At 35.4% G+C, this 27,260-nt stretch overlaps 1 protein-coding gene across 2 annotated transcripts; it reads right to left on the bottom strand.

Annotated features, from left to right (window-relative positions):
• On the bottom strand, nucleotides 1-26,089 carry me31B (ATP-dependent RNA helicase me31b). Of its 2 annotated transcripts, none has more exons than XM_067125279.1 (10): nucleotides 25,537-26,089; nucleotides 20,104-20,218; nucleotides 17,988-18,264; nucleotides 17,557-17,700; nucleotides 16,680-16,802; nucleotides 16,398-16,534; nucleotides 15,978-16,092; nucleotides 6,309-6,489; nucleotides 5,120-5,331; nucleotides 1-4,139 (listed from the first exon to the last, which is right to left on the bottom strand). In XM_067125279.1, the coding sequence occupies exons 2-10, from the start codon at nucleotides 20,172-20,174 to the stop codon at nucleotides 4,068-4,070; spliced, it is 1,332 nt and encodes a 443-aa protein (XP_066981380.1). In that variant the 5' UTR covers nucleotides 20,175-20,218; nucleotides 25,537-26,089; the 3' UTR covers nucleotides 1-4,067. The 2 variants fall into 2 exon arrangements, with proteins under 2 accessions (XP_066981380.1, XP_066981381.1); XM_067125280.1 differs by lacking the exon at nucleotides 25,537-26,089 and adding an exon at nucleotides 25,114-25,324.
• Between the last annotated feature and the right edge of the window lie 1,171 nt (nucleotides 26,090-27,260).

The following is a 27,260-nucleotide window of genomic DNA, read 5'->3' on the forward strand; positions in this document are numbered from 1 at the left end:
TTTTTGAGAGTGTTTATTGACATACCAATAGAGGAATGAATTTTGTATCAAGTTTACAACTCAAAAATCTTTCCAGATACAACCATTAAAGGAGTTAAAATTTTACTTTGTAAACAAAATACCTTAGGGGAAATTAATTGCTTCATATACCAACATATTATTTATGAAAATTTTTCAACTGAATTTTGCACCTCTAACCAAAACAATATTTTATACATTTGTCAAAAATTAAATTCAAATGTCAAAAGGTAAAAAAAAAAAAAAAAAAGTAAAAAAAAAAAGTTACTACTCTCATTTTTTAAATTTTAGGTTTTTTGTTTTTTTTTTTTATTTTTCTTTATTTCATTGCCTGTCTTCAATTGCCTCTTGTAGCCAGTTATTTTCCCAAGAGTTTTAAAAGCACATTTCTTTACAACCTTCCTAAAATTTGTGACATCCCATAAATTAAAATGTTTACCTTTATTCTGTCACTGTTAAAGCAAAAGTTACCAAAAATTAACAGGACTTTCGTGTGGCTTCAGCATAAAATTGAAGACACCAATTCATGTAACCAGATGGTGGAAAAGTTACTTGCGGCCTTTTCTCAACTTGGTAACCTAAACATTTTGGAGGCAATGCAACCGATCAGATAAAATAAATATCCTTTTAAAAATAATAGTCAAACTCTCAATTCACACACTCACAGGAAACAAAAAATGCTGGTACCATGACTGTCACACTTACACATTAATATGAGTATCAAATTCATTCATATAAAGTCATTCCACATTTACACATTTCCACATATCAGTGCATACATATATATATATATGCACAGTACAGGCATACATTCATACTACAAGCATTCATCATATACACTAGTGTAGTGTAGGTACTTAAGAATCAGTTGAGATTAACCCAAGTAATCATCCCCCCACACAACCTTCCACACACAATCACAAAATGTAGAACCACCATAACCATACATGCAAATAATGTCATCTGTACATGCTATTAAAAATGTAAACAAGTAATATGCATGTACACAACACACACACACACACGTTTACAGATAAAAGATACATATGCACAGTACATAACAATGCATGTATATATACTTCCACATACACAGGTGCAAGCATGCCTACACATACTCAAGTACCCTCTCACACCACGCATAACCCAGACATATGCAATCAACCCCCTTTCCTTACACACACACACACACTTTCCTCTTACTAACATACTGTGCTTTATATGATATACAATTGTGTTTATATAGACATCTGTGCATTCATAAACCTGTATATATAACATACATGCATGTTTATGAACAATGTTACACAACAGTGCATGTACATGTACAAAAACAAGTATATTTCTGTACAAAATGCTATACCATATAAAACAATTGTATAAAGTTCTATGAGATTTCTTTCAACTTATAACATGAAGATGGTAATTTACAAGGTCTGCTTTTTAAAATACATATGTAATACATACTTTGAGGCACCCCAGATGTACCTAGCACTAACCACTATTGTTACCTCAAGAGTATTATTGCACTGAGTAAGCTTCTTACCTCTCTCTCAAGTTTTCTAACAACTTTTTATATATAGTTTTACCAGACCAATTATAAAAAAAAAAAAAAACTTTGATTATCAACAAGAATAACAATCTTGGCCCAAAGACCTACTTTAAGCAACCTGTAGAAAGGTACTTCCTTTCCACAGATTCTAAAATAAGCCAGTTCGGTGTTTTGGTCTAAAAAATTATACCCTTTTCAACAGCTATTTATGAATAGACATTTCAAATATTGCAAATATAATTACACTTTAAAATTGTGTACCTTGAGATTGCAAATTCCTTCACTTCCTCAAAAAGGGGCAATTTCAAAATTTACATTTCAAATGGAAATTATGATCAATTTTAGAGTTGCATGTCTCAACAGCAACAGATTTCAAGTGACCAAGATTGGAGACATTGCAACTTATCACAGCATACCTCACAGGTTATTTTTAGTTTCATTATGACTTTTGTTATAGCTGTTCTTTGTAGCCCCTATGTAATGCATCCCCACAGTTAACTGTCTTGACATTACAATATTTCATATCAATGCTATCACTACAGGGATTCTTTAAAAATGTGAGGTTGCCAGTTATATGCAATCCAAATTTCAGAGAAATGTTAAAAGATATTCCAGGATAAGGAAAGTCATTTTCAAATGACAATCCATTACCCAGTTTGATTTAGGATGCTGCCTGTTGAGAATGGGATTGCAGACATCCTCAACACTAAGATAAAGTACTATACTTCATATAAACTATGGAGTATAGACTATTGCTCCATTGCTTCAATAAATTATGTAGAAAAACGGACTTGTTATCTGTAAGAGGACCAACATCCAATGAAACAAAACAGCAAAGAGACTTTTGATGGAGCCATAAACATACTAAGTTGGATGAGGTACTAGAGGATTTTCCCCAAAAACAATTTAAACTTTCTCAAGTGGTATAACAGAAGTATCTCAATTTCAGTCGAACAAGGGACATTGGCCACAATTTCACAATGGTCAGTCTTAAGAGAGCAGACTACATGTGAAATTAAGGTACTGCACCCCATTCGAGCCTGGACTTTTCCAAATTTGTTAAAAGGAACATCAAACCCATCACCACAAGACTTTTTTTTAAGTCTTACAGAACAGACTCAGGTGCCTTAAATAACAGAGTCCATACCTCTGGCACCACACAACTTTGCAGATGTTGATTCACTGATTTATGCGTTTCCTGCTATGCAAGTCAGAATTATTTCTGCGATGTAGAGTCTGATCTTCACAGAAGGAAAATGGGGCACCAGGTGTCAGTGGTCTCTGTAGTAGCTATAGCAAATAACAAAATTTAAAATAAAGAACAGTAGCAACAGCAACAATGTCCCCACATCATTGTTCATTCAAGGCATTTTCTCTGAAAATTTCCATTATCACAAGCTCTTTAATGCCACCCACTTGCCTGCTGAAAACTGGAAACTAAAAACTAAATACATGTCAAATACTATTTCACTTCTTCAAATATTTATCTTACAAGAGAAAATAAGACTTCCAAATGTATTTGGTATACCAACTTGCAAGGCAAAATCTCAACGAATGCAAGGTTCTCTCATTCATTCTCAAAGCCTACATGCTCCACTGACATCTGATGCCCTGGCTGTATAAAAATAGATATACAAAACTACAAGTGTGCATTGTCACCAGTTTGGGACTTAACCCAAATAAACTAACATTACTGGAGATTTTTCCTATCCTCACAACAGGAGGAAGTAAATTTAAAAATAAAAAAAAAACCCATGATATACTCCAAAAAAGTTAACAATGCACTCGTTCTAACTGTACATGAGAAGCCCAGACCACTGCAGTCATTCCGTGAGGCAGGCCAAGTCTCGTCCTGCTTTTTTTTAGGTTTTTTTCCATCATGATGCTTGCACTACACTTGCCAAGGCTTTCTTTTCTGGTAACAAGCCAATACATCATAAACAACCATCTATGCACTGAAGCCATCCAACTCTTAGTTTCTTCCCCAAACACTGCAAAACAGCTTCACTATAATGGAACTCTTGTCAATATCCAAACAAGTCACTAAATGGCTATACAACATTTAACAATGGCATCTTAAACAGGGTCAAGTTTTGCATCCTTGCCACACGGTAATTACTCAATGGCGAGACTCTTAAAGCTGTCCATAGCAGCGTCTCTGGAACACAACTCACAACTGTCTTGTCATATTTTGAATGCAATGAGAACACCACCATCTCTTTGTCTTCAGGCCTAAACAAAATCCATTCAGAAAAAAAAAAGGCTAAAATATTTATACAATTCCACCTGAGATATGGCAGTCTCATCAAACCATGCAAGCAGTCAGGTTTCAAACTGTTATTTTAGCTCATTTGTTCTATATGCATTCCAATACACAGGTTTTTGTGATTTGGAAGATTTGCCCTCTATGTTTTATCAAGTGTTAAGATTACCTGATTGTTTGTCTTGTTCAATATACACAGGGCTAATACCTCCAACTACGTACAATTGCTTCAGTTGGTTATTTGCTGATATTTCCTTCATCGTCATCCTCCAGGTGATGTTCAGCAACATACAAAGCAGGGTCAATCACCTAAATGGGAAAGTTTTTAAATTAGAAAAATAATGGTTTAGCAAACAAATTCATAACAGTGAATACACATAATACTCATAACACAAGCTTTATTAGAGATGCAATTTCTATTAGCACTGCACTAGATTAAGTGTCACAAGCAATTGTTGTACTGTATATTTTTATACTATCACATATTTTATCACTTATGTGGGCAATCTACACTATAAAAAATATGCTTTAGTTGTTATAATGCTTCATAACGCACACTGACTGCACAGTATGCTGCCTGTCCATATATGCATATGTGACTAGAACTTAGTACAACTTATAGTAATTTCATACAAAATTTCTTCTAACTACAAAAAATTTTACTTTTGTTCTACTGTCCACCAGGGGTCGGCAATCTCGTGGAGAGAGCAGGCCAGACAGCTAAGCAGTGTCTTGGAGGGCCATAATATCAAATGTACTAAAAGGACCTCTTAAGGTCTTAACCAGGTAACAAATGTTATGTAATTAGTGTCCAGATGTTAAGTTCATGGGCTGGACTGAAATCCCTTGAGGGCTGGAGGTTGCCAACCCTTGTTCTCTATCATTGTATATGCTTCCTTGTGGATTATCTGGGATAAAAACCCTGGGTAAAAATCCAATCTTTTTCTTTTATCCCTTGTTAACATCCTAATACAGTATTGTCATCATTTGATCTTACTTCTCACATCCTTTTACTGGTTTATAATACTGTTCCCTGAACAACCCTACCTCCATGGGAGTTCAAGCTAAACCATAACACAAAACAGTCATGTCAACCCAATGCTATTCCATCAAAATATTTAAGGCTTTTAATATTTTCTATGGGCAACGGCAACAGAATCTCAAGAGATGAAATCTGAAGTAACCATAACTCAAAGGGTTAAGTTGTTAATATGATGATGAAGAGAGAGAGAGAGAGAGAGAGAGAGAGAGAGAGAGAGAGAGAGAGATTGAAATAAAACACATCTCACCTTGGGTATTGGTTTGATTTCTGTTCCTAGTTCCTGTTCAATCCGATGCAAGGCAAATCTATCATCGTAAGTTATCAGATTAATGGCAATACCCAAGTGGCCAAACCGTCCTGATCTTCCAATCCTGTGTAAGTATGTTTCAGCCATTTTTGGAAAGTCAAAATTTATAACCACATTGACTGCCTGGATATCAATACCTCTTGTAAACAAATCTGTAAAATAAAAGTTGATAAAATGTTCTGCATAAACAAAAATGTACAGATCTATTAATAACAAAAGCAATGCATAAAGATGATAACAAAAGCAATGCATAAAGATGATCAACCAGTCAAAACAATTCATCTTGCAAGGTTTCAAAGGATAACTTTCCCTCCAACATTAAGCTACAACTCTTCAAGTATATACTTATTACCATGGTTCAATAATCTATACACAATAGTAGACCACCAGACATTTCCAACATTTGAAATCCAAACCTTCTCTTCCCTACTCTAGTAGCTCTTTCCCTCTATCTAGCACAACTTTTTTCCTTCCGTCCTGGGATAAGACAGGGAACTGTTTTGTTCTATAATTGCCTTTAAATTACTGTCAACCCTTGTTCTCTAAGACAAAGCACCCACTCAAAAATCTCAAGTTTCTGACCCAAACTAACCCTCAATTTATTCAGCTGTCAAAGTGCTTTTACACAGTCTGGCAGGAATACAAGGTTATATTTAAAAGGAAAAAGGCATTTCAACCTATAGTACAAATTCTGTACCAAGTCTTCGGTAATTCTTAACACACTATTCAAAGAACTTTCAACTGTCACGCCAAACTGTGGCACTAATTTATATTAACCTTAGATAAGATTCAATTTAACAGACACCTGCATAATGGTTTTACAGTTCCCTTTCACTATATCGTTCACTGTGACAATACATGTTAAATTTGCTTTAGTGAAAAATTATCCCACCTACATAAATTGCTTAAATATTAAGATTAACAAAATTCTCATTTCCAGTAGCAAGTTTGTACTTTACTTATCCTAAAACAAAACTGGTGCATAAATGAAACAAAACTGCTGCATAAATGAACACTTAAATGATGCTATTAAAACCAATAAAAAATCCTTCCTCAAAGTCAAGACTTCCTTTAGACAATCCAATGTAAACTAACAAATAATTCCAGTTTTAAGAAACTGCTTACTAACCTGAACAAACCAAATTCCTGCAGAGTCCCGCACGGAAATCGTGGAAGACGCGGTTACGATGTGCCTGTGCCATTTTAGCATGAATATAATAACAAGAGTAACCCAATTCTGTGATCTTCTTGGCTAGTAATTCCACACGCTGCGTTGAATTGCAGAAGATTATACTTTGGTTGATCTGTAACTGTTTGAAGAAAAAAAAAAAATTAAAGGCAAACCTAACTTCCAATAAAAGCTAGTGCCCATATGCTGGACTTTACTACCAATATTTATTACAAAACTTACATTATTTTCTCAGGCACTTGCATAAAAATTAAGGGCTCATAGTTAAGTGGAAAAATTTGTTTTACAAGGAATCAATACCAAAGTGACACAAGTAAGTACATGCTCCATCTGGACATTACAAACCCATACTCCCTCACCCCTCTTTAGTACTATTGAACTTCAGTGGTAATTTTTCCACAATTACCTTTTTCAGCCTTAGGTATCACAACATGGGTCATTAAAAATATATTTACATTTATCCAGAACTTTCTTTGATACCCAGACCACCAAGCTAAATACCTCTACTCAGGGTTGACCAGGTTAAAAAAATGCTTTGTCACACTACAGCCTGTAATTTTTTTTTTTTTTACTCAAAAGTTAAAAGCTATATCTAAAAAGATTTTGATACTTCAGATTATTTCTATTTCTAAACTTTAAGCACTTCACAGCTAATGGTGCATTACTTTCTATACAAACAAGAACTGGACCACAAGCTGTAGCCAATTAACAACCTTATGTGCCCAACCTCCAGACATCACTTCTATGGGTCTTTAGTACAGACTGCCATATCCATAATGAAAGAGGCCTTTTTATTTTTAACCATTTCATCCAATTTCTACAAAAAATGCCCTTTCGTCACAATGGATTTTTCAATTTGTATGGGAACTTCCACACATTTACCAATAATGAATGAAAGCTCTACTTTTCTTAGAAAAGTGCTTTTCTTTTAATGCCTACACCAGCAAGGGTCTTGACCATGGGTTGTGTTAACTGTTCCCAGTACCCACAATAAAACTACCTGTGCAGTGGTGGCTTTCAAAGAAATTACAATTGATATCTATACAATGCTTTGCCAATTACTAGATTTTAGGCAGCAATTACTTTAGATAATTTCCATAGCTTCAAATGTTTATTTCATAACCAAGAAATAAGGAAACCAGCATCCTTAATGTATTTATGAGGTCAACACTTTAAAGAGGGTCTTGAAGTCTTTCACCCACTTCACCTTCCTTTCACTTTCCAGAGAAGCCTACTACATTTTCCTTTAGCATTCCAAGTGTTCTACCTTCACTTCATCACTAAAATTTTGTGATCAATGCACCAACAAACCTTTTCTAGTCCACTCAACTACCACATGTCTCCCACTTCATGAAAAAATTACTCATTCTACTCAGTTTTACATTCTCTATCTTTACCTAAATATATGCTCTGAATATGTTAACAGTTACAGCTGCCAAACAACTGTTTACTAACAAACTTTAGAAGCTGACGCAGCCTCTCCTTTCATTATTTGTCACCTATATTCCAAACTTTAGAAGTTGATGCAGCCTCTCCTTTCATTATTTGTCACCCATATTCCATTCTCATAATCATGACATCCTTATTCTCAATTGCAGTTCCTTTGTAACTACAGTCGCAGTCACATCAGCATAAAGCATTAGTGTTAAACCTTTAGCACCCCATTACAAAACCTTCAACATCCATCATAATGATGTAAGCCCACTAACACCACTAATTAGTGCTAATACTTGTAAATTTGCAATCTTCTATAATATTTACTAAAAAATTTACAACTTTAAATCTCTTCCACCTTATCCAAATACTAAAACTTCTTTCTCAAGATTTCTGAACCAATTTTACCATAGGGTACAGACAGGTGAATTTTTCTTTTACTGACCGCTACAAACTTCGTATGGTCATATATCATTGGCCTTAGTGTCACTGTATTGAGAAATTATTGCATTGAGCGTAGACAGGCAAAATTGATGTAATACTGAATATTCCTAAAAATGACAAGTTCCAAGTCAATGCATACAAATTATTCCACTTGTCCACATTAGTATGCCATCCTCCACTTAGTACTTGAAGTACTATAAAAATATTAAATATAATAATGGAATTACTTTTACATATGAAATCACACTGTTATGAAGGTATATATGTATGTAAAGAATAAAGGAAGACCCTTATTGTGCAATTTTCATGGTTATTTTCAAACTTTCAGGACAAGTTACAAAATTTCTATGAAGTAAAGCATATTTACTTGAAAGAATCTAATCTATACTATCCACACCCAACCTAACCGAGTGTAACAATTATAACCCATATTTATGGTTCTCGCAAAAAAAATATTTCATATTTTTTACATGATAAAAGACCATATTAGCTTCAAGAGCTACTGTATGTAAACTCATTCCTGCTTTTAACTATGCACTGAAGTATGTATGTAGGGAGAATTTCAAACTTAATGGGAAAGAACCCAGGTACATATTCAGTTCTAGCACAGATGACTTTACTTTCGGTAGGCTTCTCAAGACTACTACAGTTTTTGTAATCGGGTACAAGACCTTCATTTCAGGAACTATACAGAATCTCTCATTTTCTTGAAGACATGAAACTACAGCATGTTCTTTTTGAGCTGCAGCAGGTTGAAGCTTTCCATAATTATTAGTACATCCTAGTTAAATAGTACTAACCCACATTAGCAGCATCCAGATGTAATATTCTACTAGTTGTGGACCTTAGCAAAATGTACAAGTTGTAGACCTAGGCAAAACGCACTAAGTTATTCTGTCATTCTGTAATTGCTCCCACTCCTTAACCTCTCTGGCCCACCCTAAGTGGTCCGAACACAGAGATCCAGGAGTTGAAAAAGAACTAGGCAAGATTATGTTCAATTCATGAAGGTGTTGGGCCCGTGATAGTTATTGTTGGACTCATGCCAGCCAGTCCATACAACATACGGCCCTGGAACAATTTGATGTCAACTAGTCATTTAACCCGCTGCAAAAATACAAGTGTCTCATATTATCTTTTTTACTTTTGCCAGTTAATCTCATCAGATGATGGAAGCTTCTGTTATCATTATTGAATTCTATTCTCAGGGTAGCTCATCATGCAAGGTGGTACCCTGCCATCTCCAAAAATATTACAAACCACAGTTAAGTTGCTTTCTGAAGATCTGACCCTTCCTCAAAAGCAAATTTTCTCCTAGTATTTTTAAGACTTTCCCTTGTTTAGGGGAAGTGAAACTCCTAATTTATCAAAGCTGAAGTTTTGGAAGGGATTTGCAAAAGCATTCTGGGCATTTGTTCCTCTGAAATAATCTAAACATATGCAAACCACTGATGAACCACCGAAACAAGTTTTTCCTTGCTTTTGCAAGACTCCGATGCCAAATGGAGTTTAGCAGGAAGTCTCCACCACTTGGATTTAGGCTGATTTCCATAAACAGGATGGAGGCAATGTCTTATGTACATTACTTTCTCCTCCTCCTCCTAAAAGAAGCTCCATGATGAATTATTTTTTACTGAATGAGCCTGCTTGCCTGAAACATGTGAAATAATCATATATTCTTATGCCTCTCGAAAGAGATGCCTAGGGCCTGGTTATTAACTGACGTGTGACCACTATTCTCTATAGTTATTTTTCTTGCAGCACCTCTTACTGTTAATCCCAGGCAGGCAGAAATGACAAGCTATGAATCATGCAAGTGAGAGTTGAATAACAAATACAGCTGACATATGTTGTTAATAAAGAGAAAAAGAAATCTAGGATTTCAGGTGAAGTAATGAATGTATCAAAATTGTTAGGAAAACATCATGGATATATTAAAATTTCCAAAGAAATAGCCATAGGTGTAGAAATATTTATCTATATCGCTTATGGCATTTTAGTTCTTTTGGCCAATGAGCTCTTGGGTGCTTCTTCCTTTACAGATCTGAGCATTTTTTGCATCAACATACAGTACTGTAAACTTGACACACAATACATGCAACTGTGTGCAAGAGGAAAATTTTATTGAAAAGAAGTACAAGTTGTACACAACCAACCAATACCTAATTAGTACTTGTATGCAAAACATGGCATACACAGTTCATAAGCCACAGTCTAAATAGTAAGTGAATACATTACAAAGATGGACCTAGTTAAAGACTGTTTGAAAGACAAATACTTGACAGGCATGTAAAGAAACTAATTTTTTGTGCTGTAAAGGTCACTCTTATATAGTTAGTTAGTTATAAATGATTTGTTTAACCAGACCTCTGAACTCTTATGGTGGTTGTGTCCTTACTGGATGCCATTTGAAAATCCACATACTAATTGGCCCCAGTGCCTTAATATACCCCAACTTGTAAGTAACCCCTTCCCTCCTTACTAAGTAATATTTAGCAGGATTTAATATGCTCAGGAGCTTAATCTGTTCCTTAGCTATCTATCTATAAGAAAAGTTGTTAGAAAAAAAATATTACTATTCAGTAGATGAAACCTATTCATATGGAACAAGCCCACAGGGGCCACTGACTTGAAATTCAAGCTTCCAGAGAATATGGTGTTCATTAGGAAGTAAGAGGTAAAGGGAAATACATAAAGTGATCCCACTTTTTATAAAAAAAAAAAAAAAAAAATTTAAATTAAAAAATATGGAAATATTAACCCTTAAACGCCCAGCCTCTATTTACAAAAGTGTCTGCCGTATGCCGGCGGCGTTCGGGAGTTAGCGCCGAAGCGGAATTTTTTTTTTTTTTTTTTTTAAATCACAGCACACTTAGTTTTTAAGATTAAGAGTTCTTTTTTGGCTCCTTTTTTTTGTCATTGCCTGAAGTTTAGTATGCAACCATCAGAAATGAACAAAAATATATATAAATATTGAAATATATGACAGCGCAAAAAAAAATTTCATATATAATTGTATACAAATCGTGCTGTGAGCAAAACGGTTAAAGCTAATGAGTTATTTTTTTTTCTTTGTATTGTACCCTAAATTGCGATGATTTTGGTATATAAATTGTAAAACAATCAAAGCAACACAGAGAAAATATCACAAAATGATACATGAATTCGTAACGTGCGGACGTAAAAAGTTTTTTTCCAAAAATTCACCATAAATCGAAATATTGTGCTAGAGACTTTCAGTTTGTTGCAAAATGAAGGTAATTGTTTGAGTATTACTAGAATGTAAGTGTTTTGGCTTACAATTGCAATTTTCGACCATTTCGGTCGAGTTAAAGTTGACCAAAGGTCGAATTTTTTCTTTTTATCGTGATTTATATGAAAATATTTCAAAATTGATAAAAGCTACAACCATGAGTTATTTTTTGTTGTATTCTACATGAAATTGCGCACATTTTCATATATAAAACTTTATGTAACGACTAATATAAAACAGTGCAAACATTACGACAAAGTGATGAAAGAATTTCCAAGATGATCGGCAGAGTTATGCGGACGTAAGGAAAATGTTTTTTTCAAAAATTCACCATAAATCGAAGTATTGTGCTAGAGACTTCACGTTTGTTGCAAAATGAAGGTAAATGATTGAATATTACTAGAATGTAAGAGTTTTAGCTTACAATTGCATTTTTCAACCATTTCGGTCGAGTCAAAGTTGACCGAAGGTTGAAATTTTGGCACATCGTGATTTATATGAAAATATTTCAAAACTGATAAAAGCTACAACCATGAATTATTTCTTGTTGTATTCTAAATGAAATTGCACACATTTTCATATATAAAACTTTATGTAACGCCTGATATAAAACGGTGCGAAAATTACGACAAAATGACGAAAGAATTTCTGAAAGTTTCGGCCGAGTTACTGCGCGGACGTAAGGAAAAATTTTTTTAAAAATTCACCGTAAATCAAAATATTGTGCTAGACTTCCAATTTGTTGCAAAATGAAGCTAAGTGATTGACTATTACTAGAATGTAAGAGTTTTAGCTTACGATTGCATTTTTCAACCATTTCGGTAGAGTCAAAGTTGACCAAAGGTTGAAATTTTTTGTAGTCGACGTACGGTACGTCCACTCGTTACCCGACAGACAATTTTAGTCGACTTACGATACGTCCAGTTGGCGTTTAAGGGTTAAAATGCCAGGAAGCACTTTTGCTTGAACTTCTGAAGTTCCAATTGCACGACATCCTGTGGGAGGCAGTTCTACAGTCCGATGGTGTGAGGAATAAAGGACCTCTGGAACTGTGAAGTAATAACAGCGAGGCACATTTAGTGCACATTGGTGTTAATGCTCAGTGTATCTAGTTGCTCTCGGCAGGTAAAGGGGGGGGTCTGGAATCAATTGTGAATGTGACAGATCTCTGTTGAAGTACAACTCAAGTGATGAATGGTCAAAGTCATAACTGCTACTATTAGGAAACAAACCTACCACCACAATCCACTATCTAAAAGGGATAAATATCCGGCAGAAGCAGACAGTTTTCTAGTAAATGAAGCACAAACAACCTAAAACAGGTTGCACTGATTTTATCAGTTATAAACATATGAGGCCTTATGATCAATACCCAACTTTCGTGCAGCATTTGCCGAAACTTTCATCAGATGACTCTCGAAAGTAATATGAGAGTCAAAAGTTACACCTAGAATAGTTAAAACTTCAGACTCATTCAGCAAAGTTCCATCCACCTGAAGGGGAAGATGGGGTGGGAAATCTGTACAAAATCTGCAGTTTTTTTTTTTTTTCTCTTGAGTTCAGCCTCATACCTCTACTGCACCAGTCACTGAGGCCAGCTTCATTTCTCGTAATTGGAGAGAGAAACAAACACATACATTGCATTATGGGCATATCTAACAATTTTGTTTTCCAGGCCACCAACCATATCACTTTTATACACTTAAAATAACAGTGGAGCAAGAACAATACCCTGCAGAACTCCAGACATAATACATCTTTGTACACTGAAGATCCCATCCACAGCAACTCACTGCTGCCTACCGGTAAGGAAATCTTGAAGTGATCCTGAAACACATCCACCAACTCCAAGATTCTGAAGTTTATAGAAAAAAAAAGTGCCTTGTGATTTACTACACTGAAAGCAACACAAAAATCCATTTGAATTACTCTGCACTCAATACCCCTATCAAGGTTCCCTTGCAAATGGTAGGTCAAGTCTAAAACTGCATCGCAGGTACCCAACTTCTTCCTAGATGCAAACTATCAACTAACAATCCTTTAGATTCTACATACATAGTGGCTTAAAAATGTTTTCAGCAACTCTGAAGAGCACAGGGAGAATAGAAATTGGCCTGTAGCTACTGCAGTCTGCAGATATGCCACTCTTTGGAACAGGCACTGCATTATTGATCTTGCACTCGTCCGCAGATACGTCAACAATCTATAGAATCAACTTATCTTAGACAACATACTAGAAACTTTCTTAAAAAATGAAGGGAAGAAACCATCAGGTTCTTCTCCACCCCAGCTATCAAGATTATCCATAATTTTCTTAACATCCTTGGAGCCAAAATGTAAATTTTGTAAGAATAGGTTCAGGATAAGTATCAGAGAGAGGGACATCCTCAGCCGAATGCTTAGCTTCAAAAGCTCTAAGCTGCTCAGCCTTTTCCCTAGGGCCAGTAACCAATCTACCATCATCTATTAGTAGTGGGGCACTGGAAGACAACCCTGACCCAAAGTTAGATCATGCCTATTTGGTTCACCACAGATGAGGCAGAGTAATTCTTTCAAGTTTCCTCTTGAAGGAATTATTGTAATTTTCTCAGATGTATGGCAAGTTCTATTCGCAGCACGACAAGACTACAAAAATAAGTGTAATTTTAATCTGAACAATTTCGTCTCCACTCACTGAATTTGGTCTGTCATGGTAGGCTCATCTACATTTATTATTAAACCATGACGACCTTTCTAAGGATATATCTTATTAGAATAGCCATCAGCATTTCACCTAACTATACTTCTTGGGTTCAAGATCTAATATAGCATCTGAAATATCAAGTGGCTTACAAGCTTACATAATGCAATCCCAATTGGCTCTGGATTTAGCCAACCCATTTTTCCAATGAAAGGGATTAGGAAAACACTGATGAATTTTCAACACGATGGCACAATGATCAAAAGTGCCTATATATTCGAAGACCTTGATAAGTACTTAATAGCTGGAACACCTGTAAATATGAGACCTAATCTATTACCAGAAATGTGGTTGGGTTCCTCCATTAGCTGGGCAAAATCACAGGATACGCAACTCAGGAGCAGACTGGCCATGTTGATCTGTCGAATTTGAATTTCACCACTGTGCTTTGCATTACAGTCTCCGCAAAAAAACCGTTTAGCTTTTGAATCCTGTGACTGAGCCATACTAATCCTCTCCAAGAATTAGTCATACATAGATTCATCAATATTTGGATTGAGGTAAACGGCAAATATGCATAGATTGTAGAACTTACTGAAAACTTTTAACTACACTCCAAATTTTCCGATGAGAAACAGCCATTTTTTTGCATGTGGGATGTTACGATAAAGTCTCGGCCATCAAACTCTGGAATCTGAAACTCACCTTTGACTTACTACTTACAAGTCTCGGATAAAAACATCGAATTGTAGTTACAGGCACAACTCTGAAGATCAAGAAATTTGACCTTTAGCCCCAATATTTGAGTCAAGTACTCTGCAATTTTTATTACTGTAATCAGTAACAGGCCCAGGGTTCACCTCAATGTCTCCCAAAAGAATTAAAATTAACACTCAAAATTAACAAAGACTCATAAGAACAGTAACACTGCAAAAATCAACAGAAAAACAACAGTGCCATCACTAACAACAGTATTTACTATACATTTACAAAAATTCTGTTGAAAGTATAAATAAACAGGTCCATGTCATTGAAAAAAGCACCAGAAGCGGTCGACGAGTTGGGGCCGGCACACCTTGTAAGGCAAATTAAATCCACCAGGTTTGCCACAACTGGGGAGGACAGTCAGAATGGATTTAGAAATAAAACACTCAGTGGGAATAGATTAGGTAAAGGTGGTAGTTTTCTGATAATCCACCAAGCAACTTTTACTTTCCCATCAGCCAGTCCTACTCACTTTTCGAAAAAATAGGAAAGTGAATGAAAAAATGATGAATGCCTGCCACTGGTTTGAATTCAGAGTGGTGGTTTCCTAAATACCTTTCCTGCCAAGGCTAAAGTCTCTCTTCTACCATAACTCGTGCAGGCCGGGATGTCACACCCTGAAGTGAACGTTTCTAAGAAAAGCCACATTAACCCATTACCATAAAGATTTGGAATATAAAATTTATGCCAAAGGAGAAGCTCTACACCTATGAGGTCAGTCAGTGATGAAAATGTTGAAACAATTGTTAGGAGAGGGTGGAAAACAAGATGGAAGAAAATAATATGAACGGAGGTATGGTAAAAAGGAATGATAGGGGTTGCAGCTTGGTAACATTGTTACCAGTTATTATTTGGAGTAGATATAATACCATAACTACAGAAGCTTTTACTGATAAGCTTTTTTTTTACTAAAAATGTGTACTAACTGGACCAGGCATACAAATCGGACACCCTACCCAACATGCAGAACCTAAATCAAACCATACTAGAATACTAGCAGTGTTGTAGTCTTGGCCATGAAACATTCACTTACCTTTGAAAACAAAGTATTTAAACAATGGACCTTCTGACGTTCCTGAACGAAGGCATAGTACTGTGTTACTCCTTTCAATGTCAATTCATCCATCAAATTTATTTCATAAGGAGATCTGTTGAGAAAGTTGCAATCAATCAACATTCAAAATCCTAACTCAATTGCAATCAGGAAACATTTAAAATCCTATTTTGATCAAGATCTTACAAAAGTGCCACAAAGAACCTGTAACCTAAATTTTGATAGCTGCTCTGAATCTGAAGTTGAAAAAATAAGCTAATCAAAGTAGCAAAAAGGTCCTTAACCCTACTTTGGTAACTAATTTGGCATTAAATATGAACTCAAGTTAATACCTTCATAATACACACTACTTCCATAAAAGTACTTAAAATTTCCTAATTAGAGCATATTACAGCATACCTTAAATGCTTCTTCATGAACTGTTCCACAGTCAGAGGAAAAGTGGCAGAATACAATAAAATTTGTCTTTCTGATGGCAAATATGAGATCACTCTGTCTAGCATTCCTTTGAAATCTTGTGATAGCAATTTATCAGCCTGGAAAAACCAAAATAATTTTATCACTTTCTAATCATTTCATCACTTAAATTTTAAAAGTTTACTTCAATTTTTCCATTTCCAATCATCAATAACAGCAGTTTTTCAAGTTCTGAAAATACTACAAGACAGCCATTATGCTTACCTCATCTAAAACCAACATTCTGCACTTATCAACAGTAGCCACCTTCTTCTCCATGAGATCCAAGATCCTTCCAGGAGTAGCAATTACAGCATGAACAGTTTCATAAATTCTCATGATATCATCCTGAAGTCAAATTTAAAAACAAAGCCATTATACACCTGATGTGCAAACAAATAATTTGATTTGGCTATAAAACATTAAAAGCACTTAAAATACCATAGTTTTGTAAAACTAACATTTTAAAGGATAATTATCTTCCTGCTTGTCCTTGGCAGATACATAAAATATAGCTGAGCCACTATTGTCAATGTACTTGTAAGCTATTATAAAGTTTCATCCAAAAATGATTAAGTTACAGTGCTGCTTTTTTTTTTCTTTTTAAACAGCTTGTTATAGGAAATCTCAAATTTTACTTTGATTCACAACTGTATCTGAAGTTGGTAAGATTTAAATCACTTGCAAGGTTTCATAAAACAGGTCCACCAAATTCAATCACTGGCTCACTGTAATATTCCCAAATAGTTTTATATCATCTCAGATATGACTTTTGGCCAAAGCCTTTTCTGAAATGACAGTCCAGCTATATTAAATTTATCTTTTCATTATCAGTCAGCTAATGATAATTAGCAACCATTCTTGAACAAAGTTTTTAGTATTTTAGCACTAACATAGTATCTTACATGTTATTAGTCTAAAAGCATAAACTTCATTTGGCATATATTTTGTCAACCTCAGTTGCTACAATAAAATATGTCACAAGAAAAATTTTTTTTACAACACTTCTTTACAAAGGCGCCAGATCAGTTTCACTTTACTATTAGAATATGGCAAAACATTAAAGTACTGACACCCATTTCAGTATAGTTGAAGACCTCACCTTTAAATTGGTGCCTCCCGTTGTAACCATGACCTTAACACCTAGATGCTTTGCTAACTCATTACAAATATGACTAGTCTGCAGTGCCAATTCTCTTGTAGGCACAATAACCATGGCCTGAATGTGGTTTTGAGAAGGGTCTATCTGAAAAAATCAAACAAAACTATTACAGTGGATATAAATGGGCCATGAATACATTTAGTAAATTACACTATCTCAACCAACCTTCAGTGGTTATTATATCTAAAATTATAAACTATTGGTGATTATCAAATCAAACAGGGACAATATTGGGCAACTTCACTTCACACTGGTCCAGACCATACCATTTAGTTGGTGGTTTTTAATTTAGGTACTAAAAAACGAGTTCGTCTAAGCTAAATTATTTAGCTAAGTAACTGGGTCCTTACTTGAACTAACAGCAGTCTTACCTGTTCTAGGAGAGGAATAGAGTATGCCCCAGTCTTACCAGTGCCATTTTTGGCACGTGCTAGGATATCTCTCCCACTTAATGCTACAGGTATGGATGCCTCCTGGATAGGTGATGGGCGTTCCCATCCCTTCTCAAATATACCCATGAGCAGGTCTCGTTTCAAACAGAAATCTTCAAACTCATTGCCTTTTGTGTCTGTTACATCAGACGTTCGTTTCCTTCTATCTCTTGGAGGGATTGGAATCTGTGCTTTCCAAGATTTGTCATCTACCGCTCTGAAATTGAAGACAAAATTAACACTGCAGCAACAAATTTAGTATATCAGTTAGTCATACCTATTTTGTCTATCAACATTTTAAAAAAGTGTAAAGTAATGAGAAAAGTCCTGAAGACTAGCATTAACACACCTTTCCATACAACAAATATTTCTAGAAATTTCACAGGAACTACTTAACACACTATTGTACTTCAAACTCTCACCTAATACTACTATACAAATAGTACTTAAAATAAAATGGCCATTGGCATGGATTAAAAAAATATTCACTGACATGGGTATAAAAAAAATATTTAAAATTCTTACCTACACATTATCTAATTTCCTAACACATACTCTACCAGTCTACATGGAATCAAGCTGGTAAATATTTTACCCTACAGAAAAATGTCAAAATAAAGCAGAAATGCTGACATATTAAAACCACATGAAGATATTAAACTCATTAAGACTGAATCAACTACCACTAATAACCAATATATTAAAATTTAGATCCTGGAAAAGTTTACACATACTTGAACACTTTCACTTATGACCCATATAAACAATTACGTCAGTGGTACGTGGCAATGACTCAAGCAGTAGGCATTCAAAATTTTAAACTATTTTTGTTCAAAGACATGTAACTCCGACAATTTTCAGAGTAGACTGCACAGTTTCATTTTCCAGCTGAATGATTTTTCCATACAATGGCATAGCCTCCATCCCCCGAAAAATAACTTTCATTTAAGTGGACTAGAGTAGAAATTACGATGCGAAAATTTTCCAGTCACCCCTGCCCCCCAAAAAGGCTTTTTGAGTTATATTTTATCCACACATAGCTCAACCAGATAAATTTCATAATTATTGTAATGCAAAAAATTTTAATTACAGCAAGAAAATGAGAATTTATGAAAAGATAACAGCAATTTTTTTCTATAAGAAAAGTTAAGTCCCCAACACGATACAAGCAAACAACTACCTTTCTTCGTTCCAAGATACTTAGTTCCAACAATTTTCAAGGTACACTGCTAAATTTTATTTCATTTGGCAGCTTAATGATTGCCCTATACAATGGCATAAAAAAAGGTCCCCAAAATAAGTTTATGTAGGTGAAATTCACAAGATATGGAAAAAATTTCGCAATCCCCCCTAAAATGTTTAGTCTTAATTTGTTATCCATACTACATCCAGATAAATTACCTACTTATTGCAATGCAAAAGTTGTAATCATACTGGAAAATATGAAAAAATGAATCACAATGTAGCATCATAGTTTTCCATAAAATAAGTAGCACTCAATTAAGAGCTAAGAAAATGAACTTTATAAAAAACTAAAACCATACAGAAACATACATTACTATAAAAATCTAAAACTATACGAAACAAACATACGTTACAAAAGAACAAAAACATATTTCCTCTTACTCAGAAAAAATAAAAACTAATTATAGAATACAAATTAAGACTACTGTATACAACAAAAATACATATATGTATACAGATGAAAAATTCTAAAAAAAAATATTGAAATTACAGAACCTAAAACTATTCATAAACAATAACTGCTAAAATTGATCCTCATCTTGTCTCTTGGATTGCACATTTTTTCTTTTTTTTTCTTTTAAGTTTGATGACATCAAAAATCAAAGGACTTAAATTTAGATGACATCTATACAAGTCATTGGTAAGCAAAAGGGTTAATTATAGAATGACTGACATGAAAAACTAGATTAACAACTTGAGTCATTCTATACAAGCAAAAAAAAAAAAAAAAAAAAAAAAAAAAACTCCCTACAATGTCTTTAAAGTTAATAAAAGAAAATATGAATAACAAGATTCAATATACCATACTTACTTCACTACTTGGTTGTTTAACAAAGATTTAACAGGAGAAGTGTGATTTGGTATTGTGGCCTTGTCCGCCATGTTTCTAATCTTGTAATATCTTTTAGCAAGATACTGGTGTAAACCTGAAATAATAAATTCACTTTTTAATAACTTCAACAAACTAAAATTCTAAAAACACTTAAATTATGTCCACTGTGTTAAACCCGCTACATTTAATTTATCAGTGATTTACATATAGGCAAAACAACTGAATACATGACATTATAAAAATTTCCTTTTCCGTTATCTTCCTTTTCAACTCTTTCTAGGCAACAGCCCACTAAATACATTAGGCAACAGCCCACTAAATACATTCTACAACTTCCTAATTTTGGACAAAATTCAACAAAACTGAATGACACATTGGAAATACTGGAAAATTAGTACAGTATATGATCAATTCCAAGATTAATGTCAAAAGTACGCATTCTGTGTGCATATTTAAGAGCATTAAATGCTTCACAAATACAAACAAAAAATTAATTGAAACTTATACCAAAGGTAAAAATAAAACTTCAAATTTGCTCTTATTACAGAAAAATTTTAAGGTTTTTGTTTTACAACTTATCTATAGGGTAGCCAAAATCAAGAGGCAAAGTAAACTTAAAGATTAATAAAGTGATGTTAACTAGAGAAAATTCAAAGTATATAAATTTTACTGAATAAGGATTTCTTAAAGTATTCCCCTATGGATCTGACCTCAAATTTACTATTTTTCAAATAAAAGCTGTCCACTATATTACAAGAGATAACAAATAACTTATTATAAATGCAGCATGGTTTTTGCAGAGCACTGCCAATAAGTACTGTATGGTTTAAAGTCTATAATTTCATATATTCTTAACCCAGCCCTACAAGACAATGGACAGTCCCATCAATGCACTTTCGAGCACCTTGACAAAGGAATCTCCTATATGTTCAAATATTTTCAACGTGAAAAGAACGGCAGTCCTTTGACATTTCAAGATTGATGGATCGTGTGACTGCTGCAACAAGAGTGAATTCAGCTCAAGATGAAAAGCCTGTTTTTTTTTTTTTGGACCAATAATCCAAAGTTCAAAACCTGACTGTGCTTGGTAATTTAGTGTCTCGCACTGAACCATATTAAAGTTTTCTTTTATTCAAGAAGCAAAATTCCAACCCTTGATAAGATACTCATGGAGGGAAAATTAAAAGAATGCTTGGAATTGTTAAGGAAAGTTCTTTCACAAACTGGATGCAGATATGTTAAAGTGGATGGCCACAGCTTTGTTGGAAAGGAATAAACAAAGACTCGAGACCAATTGGACAAAACCTGGGTTATCAAAATTACAGTGAAGAAGTGCTAGACTAATACAAAATGTGACAAAGCAAGCAGCTAATTTTGCATGCTGGTATCAAACTGCTTTATTGATAATGCAGGACATATTTAAAGCAAATACAATGTGGCTTTTGAACTGGTTCCCATCCCAGCTTCCACCCAACTGTACATACATAATGAACTAAATACATAACATATTTATAACTACTGTAATGCTAAAATAACAGTATGCATTAACTATTTTCATTTGGCAGTGTACATTAAAAACACTCACTTTGGCAAGTGAATTTCTCTCAACTAAAATTAAAGATTTACCGAGCACAGAAAAAAAAAAATAGCTCAACACTAGAAAATCCTGTGTGAACTATCAACCAACCAAGCCTGTAAACAAGAAACAGTGAAAATACTTAAAACTCTTGGATTACAAAGTTCACAGTTATAGCTCATAAATGGAGATAGCAAGCTTAACCTATCCTAACTGCATTTAAATCCCACAAGTATATGCTAAAATACAAAAGAACAAGAGGGGAGGGGAGAGACTGAATGAGGTTGAAAGGTGATGGAAAGTAGTGACAGCCTTGTCCTCAGTGTTGCAAAGACTACCAGATATCTCAAATATTACTTTTAAAAGTAATCTCGAAGATTGTTCTATTAAAAAAAAACTTGTGATTTGCAAATAACAACACTAGGCAATGTCCAAAGTATTTAGAGAGTTGCTCTACACTGGCTAATACAGCCAACAAGGTGTAAAGACCCACTACTGTAGTCATTTAGGTTTTCCAAGCTGTGGTTCACTTTGAAAGCTGGTTATGAAGCCTTCAACTTTGCAGCCTCCAGATTGTAAAATAACATCCCAGTTGATAAAAGGACAACATTTTGAATGCTAAAGAGCAAATTTGGCAACATGGAGTAACAAATGTATGATTCTCTTAAAAGTTTTTACACTTGTATGACAAAATGTGTGGTGGGTCCTTCCAGGCAGCATGTGCACACACCAGATTAGAAAATGCTATTAAGATTAAGGTAATTTATAATTCTGCTCAATATGAGATAGAACATATGAACAATTTTATCGGTAATTCTAAGCCGGCTGTCCATGGTGAGCTGGCAATTGATGTGTTCCTATGTTATTTTACTTGCTTTACAAGAAATTAAAGTAATATTCTGTCGACCAGTTGTGACTAAACTGCAATTGACCTTTGAAGACTACACAACTTTAATTACCTAGCACGGAATAGGTCTAAGCCGGCATTCCGTGGCAAGCCATAGCTAATACGGCAAAATTGTAACCAGTAAACACCCCTAAAAATACCAACCTAACGTACCCTGGAGGTGTTTACTGGTTACAATTTTGTTGTATTAGCTATGGAGAGGGGGGGGGGGGGCTTGCCGCAGAATGCCGGCTTAGACCTACTCCGTGTTAGGTAATTCAAGTCGTGTAGTCCTCGAAGGTCAATTACAGTTTCGTTAAGCAAGTAAAATATAGAAAAATGCCAATTGCCACAGTCTAGCTCACCGCAGACAGCCGGCTTAGAATTACCATGTTATCAACAAAAAATTAAGTAGTTTCACTTTAAAAACTGTAATTGCTTTCCTGGGGTGAAATTATAAATTTTCCCGTTTTACAAGTGCTTTAGAACTTTCCAAGGTTCATTTCAATGGCCAACAAGTAATTTTAAAGATGCTAGAGCTCCCCCAACCCTTTTAGCTTACAATTCACGATACCTCCATTGAAGAGTGGAATTTATGGGTGGGGGAAAACAGTGAAATATAAAGGCTGATTTCACATAACGTAGGGGCTGGGTCCTTGCCTAGCTATTTCCCAAGGGCAAAGCACCTTTCCCACTGCAGTTCCCATAATTGTAGGTTGCAAATGTGGCCCATTATCCCTAACTATGCCTAGGCCTACTTTGCTGCAAAAATTTGTCAGAACATTCAAAACACAAAACATTGCAAGTACCATTTTTAACTCCAATTATGGTTTAAAGTAAAAATTTATCAAACTACCAAATACCCAGAATCAGAACCTGCAGAATTAGGCTATAGCAACGTTAGAATACACATTTTACTTGCACATTTTATCACCCCCCCCAAAAAATCCAAGTTTTCCATTGTGGCGCCCCAAAAACTGTTGGATGTAAGGGGCTCCAGTAAATATTAATTTGTTGCCATACATACTGGATAAAAAAACAAAGGAACATTTGTTAAACACTTGCACCAAACAAGCAATGATTGAAGCCAGTTTTTGGGGTTCCGCTTCAGTGATTTTGCTAACAAAAAGAACTTGTAAAGATAAAGTCCCAGTAGGTAACAACACTCATTAAATAGCAAGGCCTATTTAATAACAGCAAGTCTGCCATAGGTTTATTGTGATCCCACGTCATTTAGTTCATCAGTCTTATATTACATAGCTTATGCTTGCTGTTCAATCTAGGCTACAAGGCACCATTTTGCATAGGCTATGGAAAAACTACACAAAATATTCCTTTCAACATACCACAAATACTCCCATCCATGAGCTGTTTAGGTTAGTACCAACCCCATGGGAATGAATGCTAAAATAAAAACCAAGGTAATCCTAAGCCGAAGTTCCGTGGCGAGCTAGACTACGGCAATTGACGTTTTCCCATGTTATTTTACTTGCTTTACCAAAGAATTTAAATATTTTGTCGGCTGGCTGTAGCTAAACTGTAACTGACCTTTGAAGACTACACGACGTGGCAGATTTAAGCCGGCAATCAGCGGCGAGTGCCTCACCCCCTCCATAGCTAATACAGCAAAATTGTAACCAGTAAACACCCCTAAAAATACCAACCTAACGTACCCTAGGGGTGTTTGCTGGTTACAATTTTGCCGTATTAGCTATGGAGGGGGGTGAGGGGCTTTCGTCGAATGGAAAATAACTTGGAAAAGAATCTATCGTGGAAGTAAAATAACATTGGAAAAAGTCAATTGCCATAGTCTAACTCACCGTGGAACTACGGCTTAGAATTACGAAAACTAAATATCTTGGCTGCCTAAAAGTGAATCTGCTAAAGGTTCAGGTACAATTTCCGGTATTATTTTACTTATGGACATTAATTGCTTTCAACATAAAATATAGGTTTTTCTGTTGTATTATGATTTGCCGGGGAAGGATAAGTATTCATTTCGATGGAAATAAAACTCAAAATCATTCAAATCACATCATAATACAACAGAAAAACCTATATTTTATGTTGAAAGCAATTAAATGTCCATAAGTAAAATAATACCCAATTTCCATATTGCATAAACTAAAGAAAACTTGGCCTAGCCTTCCCAGCATATCACTTCAAATGGCTACACGGCAACGGAGAAAAAGTTCCGTTCGTTACAGGGTACACCTAGCCTACAGGATAAGGACAGGAAGTGACTGCATGCTTTCACCTAGTGCTTCCTCTGGCAACTTGCATTTGCATAGGCCTATGGAGAAACACCTAGGCCTATTAGCCCTGCACTAAATAGTTTATGCTAGGATCACTGTCTGAAGGCTGTCTACAGGCTTAGGAAAGCTCTCTATCCGAGTTACCCTACAGGCTGCATCGGCCAACCCTAAACTAGAGGTTGCCGGTAACCTCGTCAACCTACGACAGGCCAATGGGGTTCGTAAGCGGATTAACCTCAGCCTAAACTCGAATACGCCCATCCTCCCCATACCGAAAGTTTCCCGAAAGCACCCTCAAGACGACAATCGATCTGGCGACGAGGTCCTACGGCACCCGTCCGTCTAGGGGCAGGCCTGGGCTAAATGAAAGGGCAGGGGAAAGCCGAAGGGTTAAAACCTCGCGCAACTGTCAAACATCAGCTGACCGTCGACATCTACAGCGTCATGACCGACCCGACCAAAATCCTCCTCGGCCGCCGAATGAACGAAGGAAAAGCCGGTCTCCCGCGAGTCGCCTCGTCACGAAGACCCGCACACGAATCTGGCAAAAGGCTTTAAGAGTCAAAGAGACAAAATTGAAATTCCGCTTTCAAAAGATCGAACCGTCAACGGGATTCATGGCACTAGGTGCCAAATTTCTCTCTTAAATGACCTTTTGAATCCGTCGTCGGTTCAAGACAAGAGACAGAACTCACCAGCAATAGAATCCTTCGACGATGGACAGCGATGTAAACCCGAAAAGCTTTTGTACTTGATCACTTATCACAAATATGGCGGCCGCAAAGCGACAAAACTGTCTACAGATTCAAAGAAAAATCCGCTGAGTTTTCCTCTCGTTCTCACTTCACAGTTTTAAATAAATTTCCTGCTTCAACCTTACTTCGTTTACTGTCTTCTTCGACACCGTATGGGTATTGCGAGCATTGTAAATACCGTGGAAACGTGTTAAACGTGCAAGAGAAAACCATTGACTGATGACTCCTAAAAACCGTAGTTCACCATAAAGATACAACCGTTGCATGATCCACTTCCCCCATAAACAAGTGAAGTCGACGAAGCGTCCCGTAATTCGTCATTATTCAGCTTTTCTTTTTAAATTTTTTTCTAAAACAATGCTTGTCTTTATGCAAGTAGTTTTTATAATGGAGATATCTTCTCGTACGTACGAATTCTTGTAGTATCCCACATGCACTAAGTGCAAGAATATCCGGTTGCTTGTACTCAATCCTTTTGCTCTTGGGCAAATACGTTGACCTACGCCGTTTCAAAAAATAAAAGGGTTACTTGGAAACCTTTTAGTTATTAGCTGACCAGGCCAGAGCGCAGAATAAAAAGCGTAAAACACAATGGATACGAAGTTTAAAACAATATTGTTCTCATAGTGTCACAAAGATGGAGGGTAATTTGAAAAGAGGAGAAACTCGCATTAAGGTGAAAGCTGATCTGCCTACATTATTGAACCTTATAATTTTTGAAGAGAGGGAACTTGCTTACGAAGTCTGTGCGAAAACTGAAATTTAACAATGTTTTCAGACTATATAACCAAAAACAGAACCATTCCTTATAGTAAAAGAGAAAATAATCTCTTCGAAAGTTATATGATCTGTCTTTGAAGTCACAGAGACGGAGAGCCGAGAAAATACAAAGCGCCTTAAGTAAAACAATCATTCGAGTATCGTCGAACGTAACAGTAAAATAGCTTCAAATCTAATTTTAGACAAATGGAAATTCTAGAAATAAGATACACAAAAGAATAGATGAATTGCTAAAAACTTGAATTACATTAGAAAACAGTTTTAGGATGAAAGGAAAAAAAACAAAACGAAACCGATTATTATTATTATTATTATTATTATTATTATTATTATTATTATTATTATTATTATTATTATTATTATGTGAGTGAAGTAAGCCGAAAGGTCGTTAACAAGACGACCAGCCTTTCAGAGCAGATAGATGTGCAGCGGGAGACGAAACCTGAGAGGCAACCCTAAACTTACTGTCGTAATACAACGCACTAACTGGACATGCTTATGTTGTAGGGCTGACAGTGGCATTTTTCCTACCGCAATACTCGTATAACCATTTGAAGACGATTAAGCAAGTAATGCTTCAACGATGGTCTAAGTCACAGACAAAAATCTGAAGCATCTTGTGTACATGGGAAGTATCCAAACAGTTGTCGTCATCAGCATCATCCTGTTTGTTTTTTGGAGGTCCTCGTTTATTTATTAGGTAGTTTATAATTTTCCTGAGTAACTTGTTCTTACATGTCATAACCAATTTTATTTCCTATTTTCATGTTACTAAGTTTTGCATATTTCTGTAGCAGGTCTTACAAAATTCAGGTTTTTATTCATTTTGGCGATGGAAGTCAAAGCACATATTCCTTACTGAATTCTTGCTTTCATATCTAACT

The sequence above is a fragment of the Macrobrachium rosenbergii genome, chromosome 23, assembly GCF_040412425.1.
Source record: "Macrobrachium rosenbergii isolate ZJJX-2024 chromosome 23, ASM4041242v1, whole genome shotgun sequence".
NCBI classification, from domain to species: domain Eukaryota; kingdom Metazoa; phylum Arthropoda; class Malacostraca; order Decapoda; family Palaemonidae; genus Macrobrachium; species Macrobrachium rosenbergii.